Consider the following 17,552-nt stretch of genomic DNA (forward strand, 5'->3'; position numbering starts at 1 on the left):
GATCAGTCTACATGTTTATATGAGCAAGTGATGGTCAAACCAAGTATAATTTCCTAAAAAGGAAAAACTGGTTTGCCCTACTAATTAAGTGCCGATATAGACAGCTGCAAAGCGACTGTTAATTTATAATAAAAGTTGATTAATACAAACTCTTTAACTCATTATTAAGGAAAAGGGGAGTTTAACTTTGGAAATTGTGATTCTGAAACCTGTGCAAATATTGGTTTGTACTAAGAGAGAGAAAAAAAAACTGAGACAAAGGTATGATAGATAAATAAAATATAAAACATTAAAATAAGGGAAAGCCTGAAAATCAAAGAGGTTTTATGAGATGTCTGGTGGATTGTATTCCCTTAATGCGTTTCTGATCAATGACCGACTGTAATTAATACGAAGGGACAAGGATGAAATATTTATTAGATGCTTTCATTTTTTATCTTGCTTTGTCCCAGTCTTTTTTTTTTCTTTTGTCTTGCTAATTTGTCACATCAAAAGTCACAAATTAAGAAAAAGTAATTGCTTTGAAATCTTTAAACCATTGAAAAAAAGTGTCTTTCTTCTTTTAAGAAAATTATTGTTTAATAGGAACAACCAAAATGAGTCTGTTTAACTGTGTTGCCATTTTCTGCGTATGATGGATATTGCGTTGGTTCGTGGATCTGATAAATTACACTCTGCTTTTTTTAGGTTTTCCCTTCTTTTGCTCCACTTTTCTTTTTCTTTTTTTCTTACCAGAAGCTGGTAAATTATGACAGCATTCTTCTTCTTCATGCTGTTGCTGCATGGCATACAAACTAGAATTGCTGTATCATTTACCATGAAGCTTGATGGATTTGCAGAATGCCAGTGGTCTACGAATGCTTTCCCCTGGAATTGAAGGAAGCTCTATATTGTAATTTCTCCTATAAAAGCCTACTCTGCTTTACAGTGCATTTATAAGGCATAGACAGTAAAATGTACAGAGTGATTATTTTGATCACAGGGCCTGTTTGAGTGAAACTGCCCGTTTGCTTCTTGCTTACACTGCGACTCCATTACCTATTGATTTTTTCCCCCTCAGAAATGCCCAGCAAGGTCAGAGAATCCTTTGATGTCCTCAGCTGTCTCCACTCCTTCTCGCTTTCTATTATCTCGTTCCTCTGCTCTCCGTGCCTTCTTTCTTGTTAGTCTCTTCTCCCAGGCCTTCTCCACACTCTGTCAATCATGCACCATGACCGAGCTTACCTGTATTGAAAGTTATTCTGTTCTTGGAGGAACCAAGGAAGGAAAGAAAAGGGCGGATGTGCATGTGTGTGTGTGTGTCTCGGGGCAAGGCTGTAGGGGTTGGAGGGTAAAGAGGTGAATAAGTGAACGCAGCAGAGCACAGGATCCTGAATACAAACCAGATATTAATCCTGAAGCCACAGGGGTAATGAAAGCAAACAACAATATTATATGTGTTTAAATATATGTTTTTACTTTGACCAAGATTATGTAAAGACTAATTTTCATTTCCAACATACAACACTTTGTTTTACCTTTCAGAGTGTGGGAATAGTAAAATTATCTCTCCATTATCTTTCAATAAAGTTGAGTGATTCAAATCTAGAAATGAAACTAATGTATTGCACAGAATTACAAACTTTTTCTGTTAATTTTAGCTTTGTTAGCTTAGAGTTAACAAAATGGCAAAACTGTTTTCTCAGAACTTTAAAATGTTATATTAAAAAAAACAGTAAAATAAAGAATTTGCCATCCAAAAATGTTATATTTTGACCTGTCCAATCATCTGGATGACTGCTAATTCCACAGGTGTCCAGCAGACACTCCTCACACCCTCCTTAATGGGGATAAGTCACAAAAGTTTATTTAGAAGGAAGCTGTCTGCTCTCATTGCTGTTTCTAAGCCCATTACTGGAAGGTTTAGGGGAAGGAAAGTGGTTGGTATACAATGCTGTACAAGCAACTGGGGTTACTGCTGTCTCCAGAGTATTGAGATTAATGTCCCAGAACCTGAAAGTAGAACAGGAAGGCACAGAATCCAAGTTGGTCCATTGTTAAGTTTCCACAGTCTGTGATGATTTGGGGAGCCATGTTATCCGCTGATATTGCTCTGTATTTTATCAAGTCCAAAGTCAGCTGCTTTTCCTCCCATCTTTTGGCAAGTTTTACAAAGATAGTGATTTTATTTTCCTATAGAACTTGGTACCCAAACTGCCCCAAGTACCAGTACCTGGTTAGTGACCATTAACAGCAAAATGATTGGACTAAGCTCAATGGAAAATCTATGGATTTCTGACAAGAGGAAGATGAGTGACTCCAGGTCCAATAATGCAGATTAGTTAAAATCAACTATTAAAGAGGTAGATATATTTGTTTTCCAGGCACATAGTGACATTTTATAGCATAATGAAGTAACTGTGCTACCTTCAGTTGTTATAAAAAATGCTGCAGATGTATCGAACTTGACTTAAAAGAGAACTGACTTTGCAATTTAACACCTTGTAATTAGCTTCTGTTTCTTTAAGAAGCTCCTGCTCTTTCCGACACTCCGCCTTAAATACATCATCACAATAACCTCCGTTCTTCATTAACCCTGTAACATTACAAGTAGCTGCTATTTTAATTTGAATGGTGTAATAAACTAACTTCTTCTAATGCCTCGATAAACACCTGTACAGTATAGTGTTTTTATTTATGTGGGATATAAATATAAATACCAAACAAAAGCTGTGGATTTTGTCTTAAAGTTGTTTCAGTCGAAGAAGCTTAGAGGCATTTTCAGTAGCAAGCCGTAAAACAGAGAGACAATGGACAGGCTTATCTGTTTGTTTCTCTGCCTCTATGTTTGCATGTGTGTGTGTGTGTGTGTGTGTGTGTGTGCGTGCGTGTGTGTGTGTGTGCACGTGCATGCGGGTGTGTGTCCACCAACGGTGTGCTTTATTGTGAAACTGCCATGCTTTTCTGTTAGTGATAGTCTTTCCTCAAGGAACGAGCTCAACTGCTAACCTCATTCGTTTTCATTTGTGCTGCTTAGCTGAACATTGGAGCAAAGTTTGGAAGCAGTCCAACGCTCTGTCTGATTTTTGTAAACAACTTCTAAAAAAAACAGGGTGAGCGAAATGGAGGAATATTTGGCATCAGTAAAGCAGAAACTGCACAAAGGTTTATGAGCAAGGTGGAACAGAACTGATTGTCGGTAATATCAGGGTAGACAGCAGTGTTTACATCCAAAGTTCAGGACTATTGAACCAGTAAACTTTCATAGAATAAAAGTCAAAAGCTAATAAGTTTTTATCTTTGGCATGTCTTCTACCCTCTGCTTTCTCCATGTAATTAATTTTTTAACTTCCTGCTCTCAAAACTCCTTGGCTCAGGCTATAAATGGCTAAAAAGCCACAAAATACAGCTAAGCACATTAAGTTTATCCTTCCGATGGGCTCTGCGTCTCCCACCCACAGCTTTCCACTCATGAGTTTGCCCTTCGTTTGACTTTTGAGCTAATTTGAAGCGCAAACATTGACTGAGATGAATCGTAGCCAGCAGTTAAAGCGGTAATGAGGATTCAGATGAGGGAGGAAGTGACTGACGAAGCTTGTTGCAGAAAACACTTCTTTTAGCAAAGCTCGCAGAGCACCAAAAATAGAGAGAGACAAACTTGTGTGAAAGCAGAGTAGAAACTTTCAATCTTAGCTGACAAGTACACAATGAAATTCTCAGGAAAAAAAAAAACATTGAAATAAAGCAGATGTTAAATAAATGCAGATAGAGAATAAAAATGTTTATTTTTTTTTTTTTTTGCTAAATTAATTTTAACCTCAGTCTTCTGCAGCGGCGAGTATTTTTATTATCATTATTTTATTTTGGCTTCTTCTACAGCCCTGAAGCTTGTCTATTTTTCTTCCTTTGGCTCTAATGAATGTGATACAGCATGCAAAATGTGATTTGGCTGAGCAGAGCTTCCGCCATCCAGGTAAACAAAGACTCCCTAGATAACATACACATAGATTGGTTGCTATCTGGTCTTTCTCCTGCATCCAGCGGATTACGTTTCATCCCAGGGATGCACGCTCCAAAACCAATGCGGTTGTTATGCGTCCTCTCCCCTCACCCTGATATACCCGGCTTGAAAGAGCTCATAAATCAGTCTGCCAAAGTATATTGTGCAGGGAAAAATGTGTGCCCCTGGCATTTGAGACAACCCTTTGCCAGCCTATGAGAAGGCCAGTTCCACCCTTTGTGTTCAGTACAGAAAACAAAGAGAATATACAATACACACAATACTTTGTGGGTTGTTTTCAGATTTATTGGCTGCCAATTAACTTTTTCTGTTTCAACTTTTGTTTTCTATTTTATAGACATCAGAATACTTTTAATCCTTTCATGTGTTTTTTTATTGTATTATTTCAGTTTTACTTGGGAGTTTTATGAGCTTGACCCATACAACATAGTGCGAAGTAGTGGAACATATGTGTAATTTTTACAAATAAAGTATAAAATGTTTAGTTGTAGATTGTTACTGTGCCTCTCCTAATTTAATACTTTGTAGAGCCATTTTTTTCTACATCTGCAAGACTTCCGATCTCTGTACCAGTTTCTAGAGACTGAAATCATGCCCTCTATTTGCAAAATAACTCACTCTAAGAATGTACAGTGTTTGCATACAATCGGTTTTTAGGTCTTGTCAAATGTTCTGAGATGAATTTAGGTCTGAACCATGTTGATTTTCACACATTTAGCATGCTGACCAAAAATATTTATTTTTGTTTCTTCTTACTCTTGTTTACTTGGTCTAACAACTTTAAGGCCTTCGCTGAACTGTGGTATTTACACTAAAGTTAAATCACATGCAGGTGGGCTTTATTTGCTCATAAGACGACTTCTGAAGTCAATGGTTTCATTGGAATTTATTTAGGGGCATTGGAGGAAAGGGGATTGATTGCAAATGACTTCCACACTTTTTATTTGTAAAGTTTTGAAAACTATGCATCACTTTACCCCCTACTTTTCAATTATGCACTTTTTTTTGTGTAAATCTTTAAAGTGATTTTATACGTTATGGACCTACCCAAAGCAATAAGATAAAAAATATTTCAACGGTTTTGGATGTGACACGAGGAAAGGTTTTAAAGTTAAACAAATAGGAGTACTTTTTCAAACTTTTGTACCTGAGGAGAATAACTCCGCAGCAGTTTAACAGCAACCGAAGCAAAGCAAAGCAAAGGAGATGTACGAGATGACTTTGTTTGTAAAAACAGTAGCAGTAGCGTCTTTTATCCATTTTTCTTTTATGTGTTCAGGCCTCAGCAGCCCAGTATTGTTACAGTCAACTTAGCCATATGCTATTATTTCCTGCCCACACGTTTTTTTTTGTTGTTTTTTTTTATTCTTGCTCCCAGGGAAGATCAAGATGAGCTAAAAGCTAGTGGGGTTTGTGCTAAACTGAGTCCAGCGAACATTGATGTACTGCAGGCTTGTCACTCAAGTCTCAGGCCTGTCCTTGGAGATAAGACCCATGGCCTACTTAGGCTGATCGATGATGGGATCTATGCAAGCACTCTCCCACGCAATTTGCTCTCTTTGTCTTTGCTGGTAACTTTGTTTCACCTATTGGTTCCTGGTGTGCAGAACTATCCTTTTGTGTCATATTTGTTCGAAAGTGAAGGTAAACCTTATGAGAAATATGTGCTGAATAGTAATGTGTCTCTATAACAACACATTTGTTCTGAAGTTTGGACCTTGAATATTATTTATGTTCGGTTCAGAGTTTTCAGTTGGAAATAGAGTATTTGTGCAAATTGCTTTATCGACAAAAAACCTTGAAGAAAACCCAGTTGACTTCTTTGGGTAGTTCCTCCTTTTCTTTCTGCATCGTACTTAAAGCTAATACTGTTACAAAATATGATGTAGCACATTGAAAACTGCAGTTGCATCTGCTTATTATGCACAGACTAATCTTTTGTCCCTCTTTGTGACATGTCTCCTGACTCCCTGTGTCCTGACAGCTAAGGTCAAGTGTGCTTCCACATTCTTCGCCTGTGCTAATGGTGTCCACTGCATCATCGGAAGGTTCCGCTGCAATGGCTTCAGCGACTGTCCTGATGGGAGCGACGAGGAGAACTGCAGTGAGTCTCTCACACCGTGGTGTCCAAGCTGAGCAACACTCATATGCTTCCAGGCCACAGTCACAAAACGTTATAGTCTGTTCCAAGATGTACCAGCCTCGGGTCATTACACTTTATGGATGAGAGAGGGCCAAAAATGTGGCTTCCTGGCATGAGATATTTAAATAGTACTCCTGCAAAATCTGAGCAGAGTGTTAGGGTGGTGATAGACACTAGTAATTTTCCAGGAAGGTTTAATTTCACTTTGTGAAGGGAGTTCTGGACCGGATGGCAAGATTGAGTGATGAAGTTCATTTGTAATTCCATGCCAGAGATCATTTGGATTTTGTGTAAATGTGGAAAAAAATTACAGCGTATTGGACAGTAAAGTTTATAGGGTTTATTTATTGGACCAGGTCTATGCTTACCAAAATACTACATCACCATTTTGATGTTTTCAATGCATAGCTTCTGACTGTCAACGACGAAGGAATTATTCATTAATTTATTAAACAGGATTGGTTAACCATCAGATATTCCAACTTTTGCAAAAAAAAAAGGGTCTGTAGGGTGTACAAATATGCAGCTATTGTTAAAGCTTGTCATTTGCTGTCATTAATAAAAGCAAAACTCAAGATTTTTGCAACCTTTGACCATTATAATTTGTTTGATTTAATAACTAAAAATATGGCTGTATTCATTTTATTCTGGACTCTCTTTTGACATTCAGTTTTCTTCTGAACATTTATACAAGCTTTCAGGAGATAATAAATATTTATCTTTATCTTATTCTTGCAAACTGTCTGGAATACTTAAGTTTAAACATTGGTGACTTTTCCTTTAAAAACTGCAAAATGTCACATTTTAATTGTGCAAACTGTGTACCATTTGCCTGACAGCACAACTGAAGAAGCAGATCTCTCTTTTGAAGGACTTTCTACTTAGCTTAAACTTACTACTGCGCATTGTAATAAAACAAAAATATGGCAAGAATTTTACGCACTCTACTGTACACTGGCTTTTAAATTAATGAAAATCAACAAGACAGACTCACTCGTCTTCCAGGAGGTCAAGGTGTCCTCACAGTTGAACACGTTGTGGGGTTGAGGGAATGCTATGTGAGCTGAGCGCAAAACACATTTCCAGGAAGAAACTGTTCTTTTTAGGTTACAGACTTAAATCCAGAGTTGAATCTTTTGAACTGTCAGGTGAAACTTCTGAAGCAGAACAAAGATAAAGTCTTCAGCTAAGAACATTTGAATTCGTAATACTCGTAGTTTCTTGAGGCACTTCCCAGAGGATCACCTTTTCACTTGTCACTTCCAGGTCAAATTAAGACAGGCAAAGAGGAATCTGACAACGTTTTGTCATATTAGGGTGTGCATCGCTTAATCCTTTAGACATAATAGTTTAAAACTATTATTTAGAAATCTGACCTGTTCTGACAGTAAATTTGCTATAAGGAAGTAAAAACCAAGCATTCATGAACAACTGTATATTTACACATTTCTCATAATGTTTCTCCAATGTCTTTATTCCTTCCCTTCAGTCCTCCTTCATTTTATTTATACTTTTCTGCATATGAATAATGAGACATTGCTAACAAAAGTTACATGAAACCCCAGCTTAGATGTTATTTTTGAGTATAGCAGAAGTCTATAAAAAAATATCCTGGTTAAAAATTAGAAATTTTTGTGCTCTACATTTACTTTTCTGCCTATATTCCTTAAGTATTTCCATATTGTTTTTCTCATGTCCCATATATTAGTAGCATCTTGGATTAACACTTCCAATTCTGTCACCTTTATTTGAAAAAAGTCAAGTCATCTCCACTCGTTTGAATTGCATGACTTCCAATAAGGTTTCTTCTCACAGAACCGCTTCACTGCTTTCCCTCTGAGAATCACTTCTATCACTCGCCATTGTCAAAGACAATGTTCTTTGCCTGCAGGGCTCACACTCAACTATCTAATCGTTCCATTTAAAGGAGCTTTGCTCCAAGCTCGCAGCAAATACTGCGTCACAGCTGTGTAATTGTGTGAAAATTCTCAGAATGTGATTATGCCTCCTTTTAAGAAGTAGAACGAAGACAAAAGGGCTGAACACGAGTTAAAAAGGAGTTGTGGCTCCGAGTGGGATTTGGCATGTTTTTATTTTTTTCTCTCGATTTAGGTTTTTATCAGAATTTACCAATCATATCATGAACAAGTTTATATTTTTTCTTATCATTTACAAAAAGAAAATGCCCTTCAAATATCCTCTTCCATCCATTATCTGAACACGCTTATCCTTTCAAAGTCCCGGGGGGAGAAGGGGGGGAGCCCATCTCCAGTGGTCATCTGGTGAAGCTCAGTTTTATTTTATTTTAGCAGAATGAAATGGTGCAGGTTGGGGAGAAGCTGAAAATAAAACAACTGCAGTTCTGCCTGTAGATTATTTGTTTATATCTAACGTGATTCAGGTCTCTCATAAATTGTTTCCTGTTTTTCAGTTGTAGCCAGTTTGAATAGAAACTTTGTCTCTAAGACCTTCTGTGAGCAAATTGCTGACCTTTGACACTTGTCCTTTCTCAACCACAGCAGGCAACCCCCTAGTGTGCTCAGAGACTCGCTTCAAGTGTCGAAACGGCCGTTGTGTAGACCGAAGCTTTCTCTGCAATGGCCAGGACAACTGTATGGACAACAGTGATGAGGAGCTCTGCCTGACCACAGCCGGTAGGTCTTCAAATCTCCGAAGAAAACATTCATGCACAGGAAATATGAATGCAAATCTTTGTTTTTTTTTGTTTTTTTTACAAAACTCGAAATGGAAACTCTACCGTGGCAAAGATAATCAGCCTAAGATTGATGGTTAATGAAGAACTCTGAACTGCAGCAGGAAAAAGGCTGAAACTATTTTCAAGCAATTTGATTTGCCTTTTTCTTCAGACACACTGGTTATGCCTGATTAGGAACATACTGTACCTTGCAAAGCTATTTATAATCCTTAAACCTTTTTTACATTTTGTCATCTTACAACCGCAGACGTAATGGGATTTTGTGTAGAAGCAGAATTAAACTATATGTGGTTTTCAATATTCCTTGCTGGCATCTGGAAGGGTGCCATGCATATGCATTCACGCCCTTGTGCTATGATACCCTTGAAAAAAATGTTGTGTACACAGAAATCTGTATGCAATTTATTCTCTGTGAATATGGCTTTTTTCTAGGGGTCCCAGAGGTTTACTAGAAAACATTTGTAAAAACAAAAGTACCATGAGGACAAATGAGCACTGTGGACAGATCAAGAATAAATCTGAGGAGAAGCAATACACCAAGCTTGTATCATCCACTGTCTAAAAATAAAAAGTGAAAAACAACTGCAAATGTTGCAGGACAAACATAGACCATTTATTAGAAAAACAGCCAGGAGGCCAGGTTGCCTTTGGGGGAGCTGTTGAGATCTAAAGCTCATGTTGGAAAATCTGTTTACAGGATAAGTCATATTCACTGAACACACAAATTTGAGCTTTATAGAAAAGTGGAAAAAGGGAAACCATTGGACCAAATGTCTGCAGTTTGCTATAAGTCATATACTGTAAGACAATGGCAAACATAGGAAGGGGCTCTGATCACATAAAACCAATATATGTCATAGTTTCTGTTTCATAGTCAATCTATAATCATGTTTCATAATTCATGAGTGGCAACACTCCAAATGGAAATTGTGATAGTAGGTATATGTGTAACATTCACTCAGGTTGTATTTGACTTAAATATCTTAGGTGGACTTCTGCAGCAGATTGCAAAGTAGATGGCAATAAAGACTCTGTGTAAACTATAGATCCAATGGTTAAATTGAGAAGGTGCTGTTCACTGACATCCAATGTTCCCATCATCTGGATCCCAGTTACATCTTATTGAAAATGTGTCTTACGGTCTGTGTTTCAAAGTAATTAACATCACCTCCATGCAAGGAAAGACATATGCTGCTTTCATTTTGCCCTTTTGTCCATGAAGAACCATCTTCATTTTCCTGGCTCAACTCAAACACACACATATGGTAGTATACACACTGATGGGTAAGATACCTGCTGCTATAGGTAGCCATCCAATTGGCTGGGATCTCCATTTTCTTCTGGCATTAAAAGGAACAGCTGTCGACTACTGTCAACTCTTCAGCTGTACTTTCTGCCAGTAGTCTAACCTTGACATTCATATATCCACAAGCAGCCAAATGTGGAAATAAAAATCGTCCTCCTCCGTCATGGTGAGGCTGTCAGGCTGATTACTGGTAGCTTGTAAATATGTTTTCAAAAAGAACAAAACAGAACATGTCTATTAGGTATCAGCAATCACAGCTAGAAATGTAACATTGTTAATATTCAACTGAAATGTGATAAAAATGCCAAAAAAACGACAGTTTCTGATAGATAGGATATATTGTTATGACAATAATTAAACAGTAACGTTATGAAGCAAGTTATGACATAAGCAAGGCATCCAGCACCATTTAAATTAGGTTTTACTTGCCCTCGCTAATTACTTTAAGACATTTTTTTTCTCCCTAATATTGGAGTTGTTCAGTTTCCTCTGCCTTTGTGGGAGAGAGACACCCAAAGTGAGTCAATGCCTCATTACCAGCCGATGCTTTTCAGACTCCACAACTCAATACGGAGACGCAAAATGCTGAATGGAGCTTTATTGTGATGAAGGAGTATTGATCAGTATCTGTGTCCACTGCACTCCATTTCCTTATTTACAAGTGAAGAATGAAAACTGCAGCGTATTCTTCAGCTGCAAATCTCCGTACTGTAGCATCCAAAGGAACTGTGAGAGGCATTCCTCTCAGCAAACACTAAAGCTGTCCAGCTTTCTTCAAAGCTACAAAGCTTTGGAGAAACCTTTATGTTACAGGGGCAAAACAAAGCAAATTATCAAAGCAAACACACAATGTTTTATTTATGCTCTGTAATAACGTGTTTTATTAGGTCCTTTGCAAAAAATTTACTCAAGTAGTTTCTACTGAATTCGGCCGAGTTGATCAGACATTTTCGATTTTTGAAACATAATCTCTTTAAATGTCTGCGGCTCATACATGACGCACATTGCAGGTTCTAAATACAATTATGTCACCCACTTTTCAAAACATATCTAGCCATGCAGAAACTTCTCTGCCTTCGAGCCTTTGCCAGAACAGTGTCATCTCCAAAATATGGTACATCCCCTTGCCAAACTATCCTTAACCCTTCTTTTTTTTTTTCACATGTTGTTGCAGCCACAAATGCTTTTGATTAGATTTTGCATGATGGACAAACTCAAAGTAGCAAATAATTTTAATCTAGAATGATGTAATGGTTAAATGGAGGTTTGGGATTTTGGAAGCGTGGTGTGCATTTTTGATCCACTTCGATGTCCCAAAATAAAAATCAGTGCAACGTATTGGATTAATTAGTTACTATAGTTCACCTATGTATGATTTCCTTCTCAAAATAGATACAATAATGCTGTGAAATGAAATATGAAAAGTTAAAGGTGAATTTGTAGCATAGATGCCTACATCTTTACATAACCACCAGAGTATTTTTCATTTGGTCTGCCATATTTATTTCATAGTATCAGATTTTTAATAGAGCAGATATGGGTGTTCTTTTGCTACAGCAGTCCCTATCAACCATGGATCTTAATATAGTCTTTGTGTGTGTCTGTGATGTACAGGTGACCTAAATGTACTCCTGCATATTTTTTTGCAGCTGCCTCTGCAGAAGGTGCTGAAAGGTTGCGAGTTTCATATTTTCATGGCCTTTAGAACACATCACAGGAGCCCAATGTTTATTTCTGCTTATATAATTTGTTTCATCCACCGCACTCTGTGCTGTGGAGGAAGCAAGGGCTTCGCCACAGTTTGCATTCAAACACTTGCCTCACATTCTGCTCTGACTTTGCCTCTTTCTATAATAAGCACAGACCTGCAGGTGACAGATAAGGCGTACAATATCCGCTCTAAGCCACCTGAGCATACCATCGCCCTAATTTTCGCCTCTGCCTCTCCTCCTCAGTTCAACACTCCCTTCTCTTACTCATAATTACTTACTTCAGTGTCTGTAGGGTTGTTTCCACTGTCTTTGTAGCTTTTTATTTTTTTTTTATGTATATTTGGTTATGCGAATGGTGAAATGGTAGAATCTACATAACCAGAATCTTGCTCCATCAGAACGGTTTGATTAGTGCTGCAAGGAGAACCAGAGCTGCTGTCTCTGTTTGTTCAATCTGAGGGCCAGCTGTTGATCTTTGAAACTTAACACAAGCAATGGAATTGCAAAGAGCGCTATGCAGCGATTCAGGTTTTTTGTGCAATCATCTCAAAATGAGACGGAGGGTGCGGGATGGGGCCACTGAAATGGATACATGAGATAAAGAAATGGAAAGAGCGCCACAGGAACATAGCACAGTCAACCTGAGATGGAGTCACAAGGAAGCAATGAATAACAATGTGCAGGAAGACAGAGGTAAACATAAAGAGATAGGTGATTTGGCAGTGAAAGGCTGGGATTTGGATAGAAGTCAGTAAGGTATACCGATAAGCTGGAGAGGATGAGCGGCGCATCCATCGAGAGCCGAGCCCCGAGGCCCGGTGGTTGTAGCTCTGGAAACAGACATGACATTAAAGCTAGTTTTGCAAAGCTGAGCTTCTCTTTGCTCCTCCCCATCCTTCCAGTCTGTTTACAGAAAGAGAACAAGACAGCCAATCTACGCACCTTATAGAAGCAACCTGTGCTTGAGTGTATGAACTCATGCTGATGCAATCAGACAGACAGAAAATTCAAGTTTCTGTCAGTGGTGTCTGCATATTTACTTGCAAAAAAAAAAAAAAAAGACTCTCCGAAGGTCATTCCACTGACAACTTTAAAGAACAAAAGTGATGAGCAGGGCTGCATTGTGCTTTAAAGAACTCCCCTTAGACTGTTTTCAGCATCATAATTGATTCGAAATGCTCACATCAGCACCTCTCATTATGCATTAATTAAGTTGAAGAGACAAACAGAGCCTAATGTGGCGATGAGACTGTGATGGTAATTATGATCACATCTCCTTTAAGTTAAAGAAGCGGCAGTTTTGTCCTGTTTTTGTTGACTGAAGCTTTGAAGAGAGAAACTGTAGCAGTAATGGGAACTTTAAATGATGTGAGACTAAAAACAAAAAAGAGGGCCAAAGGATGATGTGAGGGCTTCAAAAGCTCCCTAGTGGTTTAAGGGGATTTTGACTTTGAAGACTTGGCATGCTTTCTATAGTTATACACATCAAAAGGTTGTTTTGTTTTTATGTTTATTCATATCAAAAGTTTGTGAAGTTTAAAAGATTTTTTTTTTATGATGGACTGCCTCTTCCTGAATATCAGCAAGATTAATGCCATCATTTCTGCATGTTTTGTGAAGTCTCGACATTATACTTGCAAAAGTAGCTACAAAGCAAACAGGTTTTTTTAGGAGACTCATATTCGTATAGTTCAAAATTAATTTAGCAAGCCAACAAGGCTTTCAGAAGTTTTCATGAAAGAGCCCGTCTTCAAATCTGCTAAAGACTCTTACATCAGTCTAAAGAACCTTGCATCAGAACTGCTAGACTCCCAGTGTCTTAAATAGGAAGGAGCCTCTATTGGGTTCAGACAGTGTAAAGCTTTTTATTAAACATTGGGGCGGGAGGAGCGTTGCAAGATGCCAGATGATTATATCAAGAACGTTTTCAGCACCCACCGCTCAGTCATTTTCAAGTTCATAAACTGTTTTGCATTTATGCTCCCCTAAACTGCCCCTAACCTGAACCCTTTCCCCCAACTCTACACAAAAGCTACGTTGATGAGATGATAAAACATTTAATGTTTATTTTCATACTCGCTGTCAAAACCTGAAAGAGAACCTGGATAATTTTTCCTTTGCACATGCAGCAATTGAAACTGAAGTTAGAGATTGGCCAGAAAAGGTTTGAGAACCTTACAGTGGTGTTTGGTCTTAAAGTGGTGCAGAAACTTTCTTGACATGGTGGGAAAGAAGCCTAGCTAGAACCTAAGGCAAAAGTAAAGAACTAATTCACAGCAGGAAAAACCATGGATGATCCTTCCATAATAACTTCATGAATGTCGTCTTGTTTAAAAATAATGGTCTGGATTAGATATTATTACACTTTGTGTCTGTTAGACTTTTGGCTACCTACCTGACATCTAACAGTCATTGGAGTATGATTAAAAACCTTAACAAATGCCCAAACTGTGATGAATTTCAGAAATATTAACCCAGTATCTAAACTTAAAGGTCTACTATCTATATCTAGTTTTTTTCCCCCCAAAGAACATTGCTGTTGAAAATTAGACCTGACAGTTTCTTTTGTACATTTCGACGAGCCTCCGAGCTTGAATTATTTCTTTTCACAGTCCCTGTCTGGGGAATGCAGTCTGTTCTAACAGTAACTAAAACACAGCATGGTAATTAACTTTCTTTTTGCTCGCTATAGGCCCAACCACCTCCCTATCCATGCCAATAGCACAATAAGCAGTTCTAACCTCTGATTTGTGTGGCGAGCATGCAGTCTGAGATGTCAAATCCCTCATTTTGAACTCCAAGGATACTCCCCTCCCACTGAGTAATCTCCGGCTTTCTGTTTGTTATATCCTCCTTAGGCCGTGTAAGAACTCGGCGATAGATTCTCCAACTATGCATCTGCTGTTTTGCATAAGTACTGCACATTTGACAACCTGTCTTCATGGCATTGCCATTTATGGGGTCAATAAACGCCAGTAATTCAGAAAGGGACGTATACACAGTGGCATTCTGCTGACACCTAGCAGTAATTTCTGCCTCACTATTACACAGCTTGTAAACTAGACATTAATGTATTGTGTCAGTCTGATATATAAAGAACAAAGAATGTCATAGTGATTAAAAGTCCCTTCACCCAGCATCCGTTGCTGGTATCGTTTTACCTTGCTAATAGCTGCTCGCACAATCACGTCCTCCCAATTGATTGCTGCCATGGAAATAATGTAGGTGCTGCAGATTTAAATGACAAATTAATCTATGTGCAAGTGTTTGTGACGAAGATGTGTGTGACGCCGCGATGCTGATCTCCTCAAGCCCTTTGTCAGCAGCGCTCACAGAGAGCTGGCAGCGAGAGAACAGTGTAGGAGGGAGCGTGAAATAGTGTAGAGGAATATAATGGCAGGAGACTGAGGTGTGGGAGTGGAATGTAATAGTGCCAGTTTATCAGCGCCAACATACACTTGACAGGCACAAATAGAGGGGTGCTGGTAGTGAGGGGCGAGGGTTCGCATGTCACAGAGCTATGAACTTGAACTATGGAAAACTTTGAGGTTTTTGCTTTGGGTGGTGTTATTCATTTCAGAAAGAAGCGCTGAGGGACCTTAGGTGTGAAAGTGAGGAAGGTCAAGCAGTTGGGGAAAAAATGTTTTTGGCTGCTGGTGGTGATGTTGGACTGTTGCATCTGTGCAGATTCCTGTCCGTTTGAATTCATACTGCGGAGGATATAGATTTTGCTTGTAGCTCAGTGTGAGTTTTTGTTAAATATGGCAGGGAACGCTGAAAGTTTAAAGATCCAGCACTATGAAAAAAAGGGAGTGCTCTCTGCGCTTTGACTGGGGTTTTATGTGCTTTTGTTTTATCTTCAGCTGTCTCTTCCCTCATCCCCTCAGCCTCCAAGGCTAAGTGCTGGTCTTTTCAGAGTGGCTGTTTTTTTAAGAGCCTTGCAGCCATTGGCTGTGTCTGCTTGAGGGTCACTCTGGGGACCAGAGGCTGCGTGATTCATCCCTGTCCTTGAATCTGGACCAGTCAACCATCATACTTAAGGCTCCCTTTAAATTAACAACCTTTTCCTCCCAAACATATCGTCACCATGGTGATCCTGGTCAAGTAGTGACCAGTGCCCACCGACTACCAGAGGAATTTCGCTCTGAACAATTGCTCCTCTGTTGTGAGAGGGTTTATTTGTTCCTTTTTTTTTTAAATGGTTTGGTTTAAACACACAAAACAATAGTTTTCTAATAGTGCAACAAAGTGCAAGAATAAATTGTGAATAATTCTTATCACCAACTGATGTGGACTGTAGATACACCTTATCATTATTATTATTATTATTATTATTATTATTATTATTGGTTTGTTTACCTTCGAGTACCTTCAGAAAGAAGAAGGATGATAGGATCATCCAAAGAGTGGAGATAGACCAGAAGTGCTGTTCAGGAGTGCAGTGTGATGAAGAGTGGAGGTGGGCGTTAAGGATGATATGTATGCAGCAGAGCAGCTTACTAAACCTTCTCCGTGGCAGAACTGGTTATTTTTGAAAAATCTGGAACACAAGGAGGGTTATCAAAATTATTTTTAATTTATACTCAACTTTCTCTGAATATGAGATTTAACTTTTGGAACAAGGTGGGTAAAATTAAGAAAAAAGAAATATTGCAAAGAAAAAAGTGTAGATTATTCCGTGAAAATGTTGAAATATATAGTGACAGCATCTTGTGAATTCTCCACCTACCATATCTGCTGCTATAGAAATCAGTTTGAAACAGTCATCTCTGACGATGCAGGTGAAGGGAGCTGCTGTTAAGTGCGAGGTTTTTGGTTTATACATATATGAGAAAATGTCCCTTTATTTTCCTTATAACGGAGGTTTGCTCTATGATGCCGTACAGAGAGTATAACAAAAGTATTAATTGTCTTCTTGCCACATTGCAGCCACAGATGCCAATGTAGTTCAGTATTTTACTTTAGTGCTTTAAGTAGGCAAAAACATACTAGTGTGTTATTATGGAGCAAATATTCATCTACCTTTTCCCAGTTTAGCCATAAAGAAAATCCAGTATAACCTGCACCCTTCAGAAGTAGCTTTTTGAGTGAGTACTCTCCAACTGTGTGTAATTTGAGATTTTTATTACGTACTCCGCAGCCAAACGAAGGCCAGACCAGGTGTAGCTTCTATGAAGAGAGAAATATGTGAGTAAATAGAAAAAAAAACTGTTGAAATAACTGTTAGTCGTGTATTCTGGATGACTAACACATTATTTGCTTCTCTTTGCAGAAGAGAATCAAGAAAAATATAAAAAGAAAACATTGGAAGAAAGCCCTAAGAATTTCATTTTGCACCAAACCATGATACTTTAAACATTTTGGAGGAAGGTGCTGTGGTCAGATGAGACTAAAATGAAAATCCTGACCTACATGCAAAATGCTATGTGTGGGGAAAAAAAATCAAGCATTTCACATCCTTTCAAATAGAATAGAAGTTGGATGTTGTTAAGCAAACGTTTGAAAGAGAACTTGTCAAATGTACAGTCTGGGGTATTACTGAAAGGCAAACAAATATTAAAAATGAAAGAAAATCAAGCAATTTAATCTGTGAGAAATTATCCACTCATAGACCAGACCCAAATCAAACTTAATCACAGTTGATGTTTTCTTGCAGAGAAATGCCTCTTTAGGTG

The 17,552-nt window shown here is 38.3% G+C and overlaps 1 protein-coding gene across 1 annotated transcript in view; it reads left to right on the forward strand.

The window, feature by feature from the left end:
* Nucleotides 1–17,552, forward strand: part of ldlrad3 (low density lipoprotein receptor class A domain containing 3) — a 100,750-nt gene that overhangs the window by 49,518 nt on the left and 33,680 nt on the right. The window contains exons 3-4 of the mRNA XM_088006344.1: nucleotides 5,985–6,104; nucleotides 8,663–8,797. Coding sequence (XP_087862470.1) covers nucleotides 5,985–6,104; nucleotides 8,663–8,797 — 255 coding nt within the window. The remainder of the gene's footprint in view (nucleotides 1–5,984; nucleotides 6,105–8,662; nucleotides 8,798–17,552) is intronic.

Source organism: Poecilia mexicana, unplaced genomic scaffold (genome assembly GCF_051168715.1).
Source record: "Poecilia mexicana isolate PSO_F unplaced genomic scaffold, ASM5116871v1 scaffold_6, whole genome shotgun sequence".
NCBI lineage: Eukaryota > Metazoa > Chordata > Actinopteri > Cyprinodontiformes > Poeciliidae > Poecilia > Poecilia mexicana.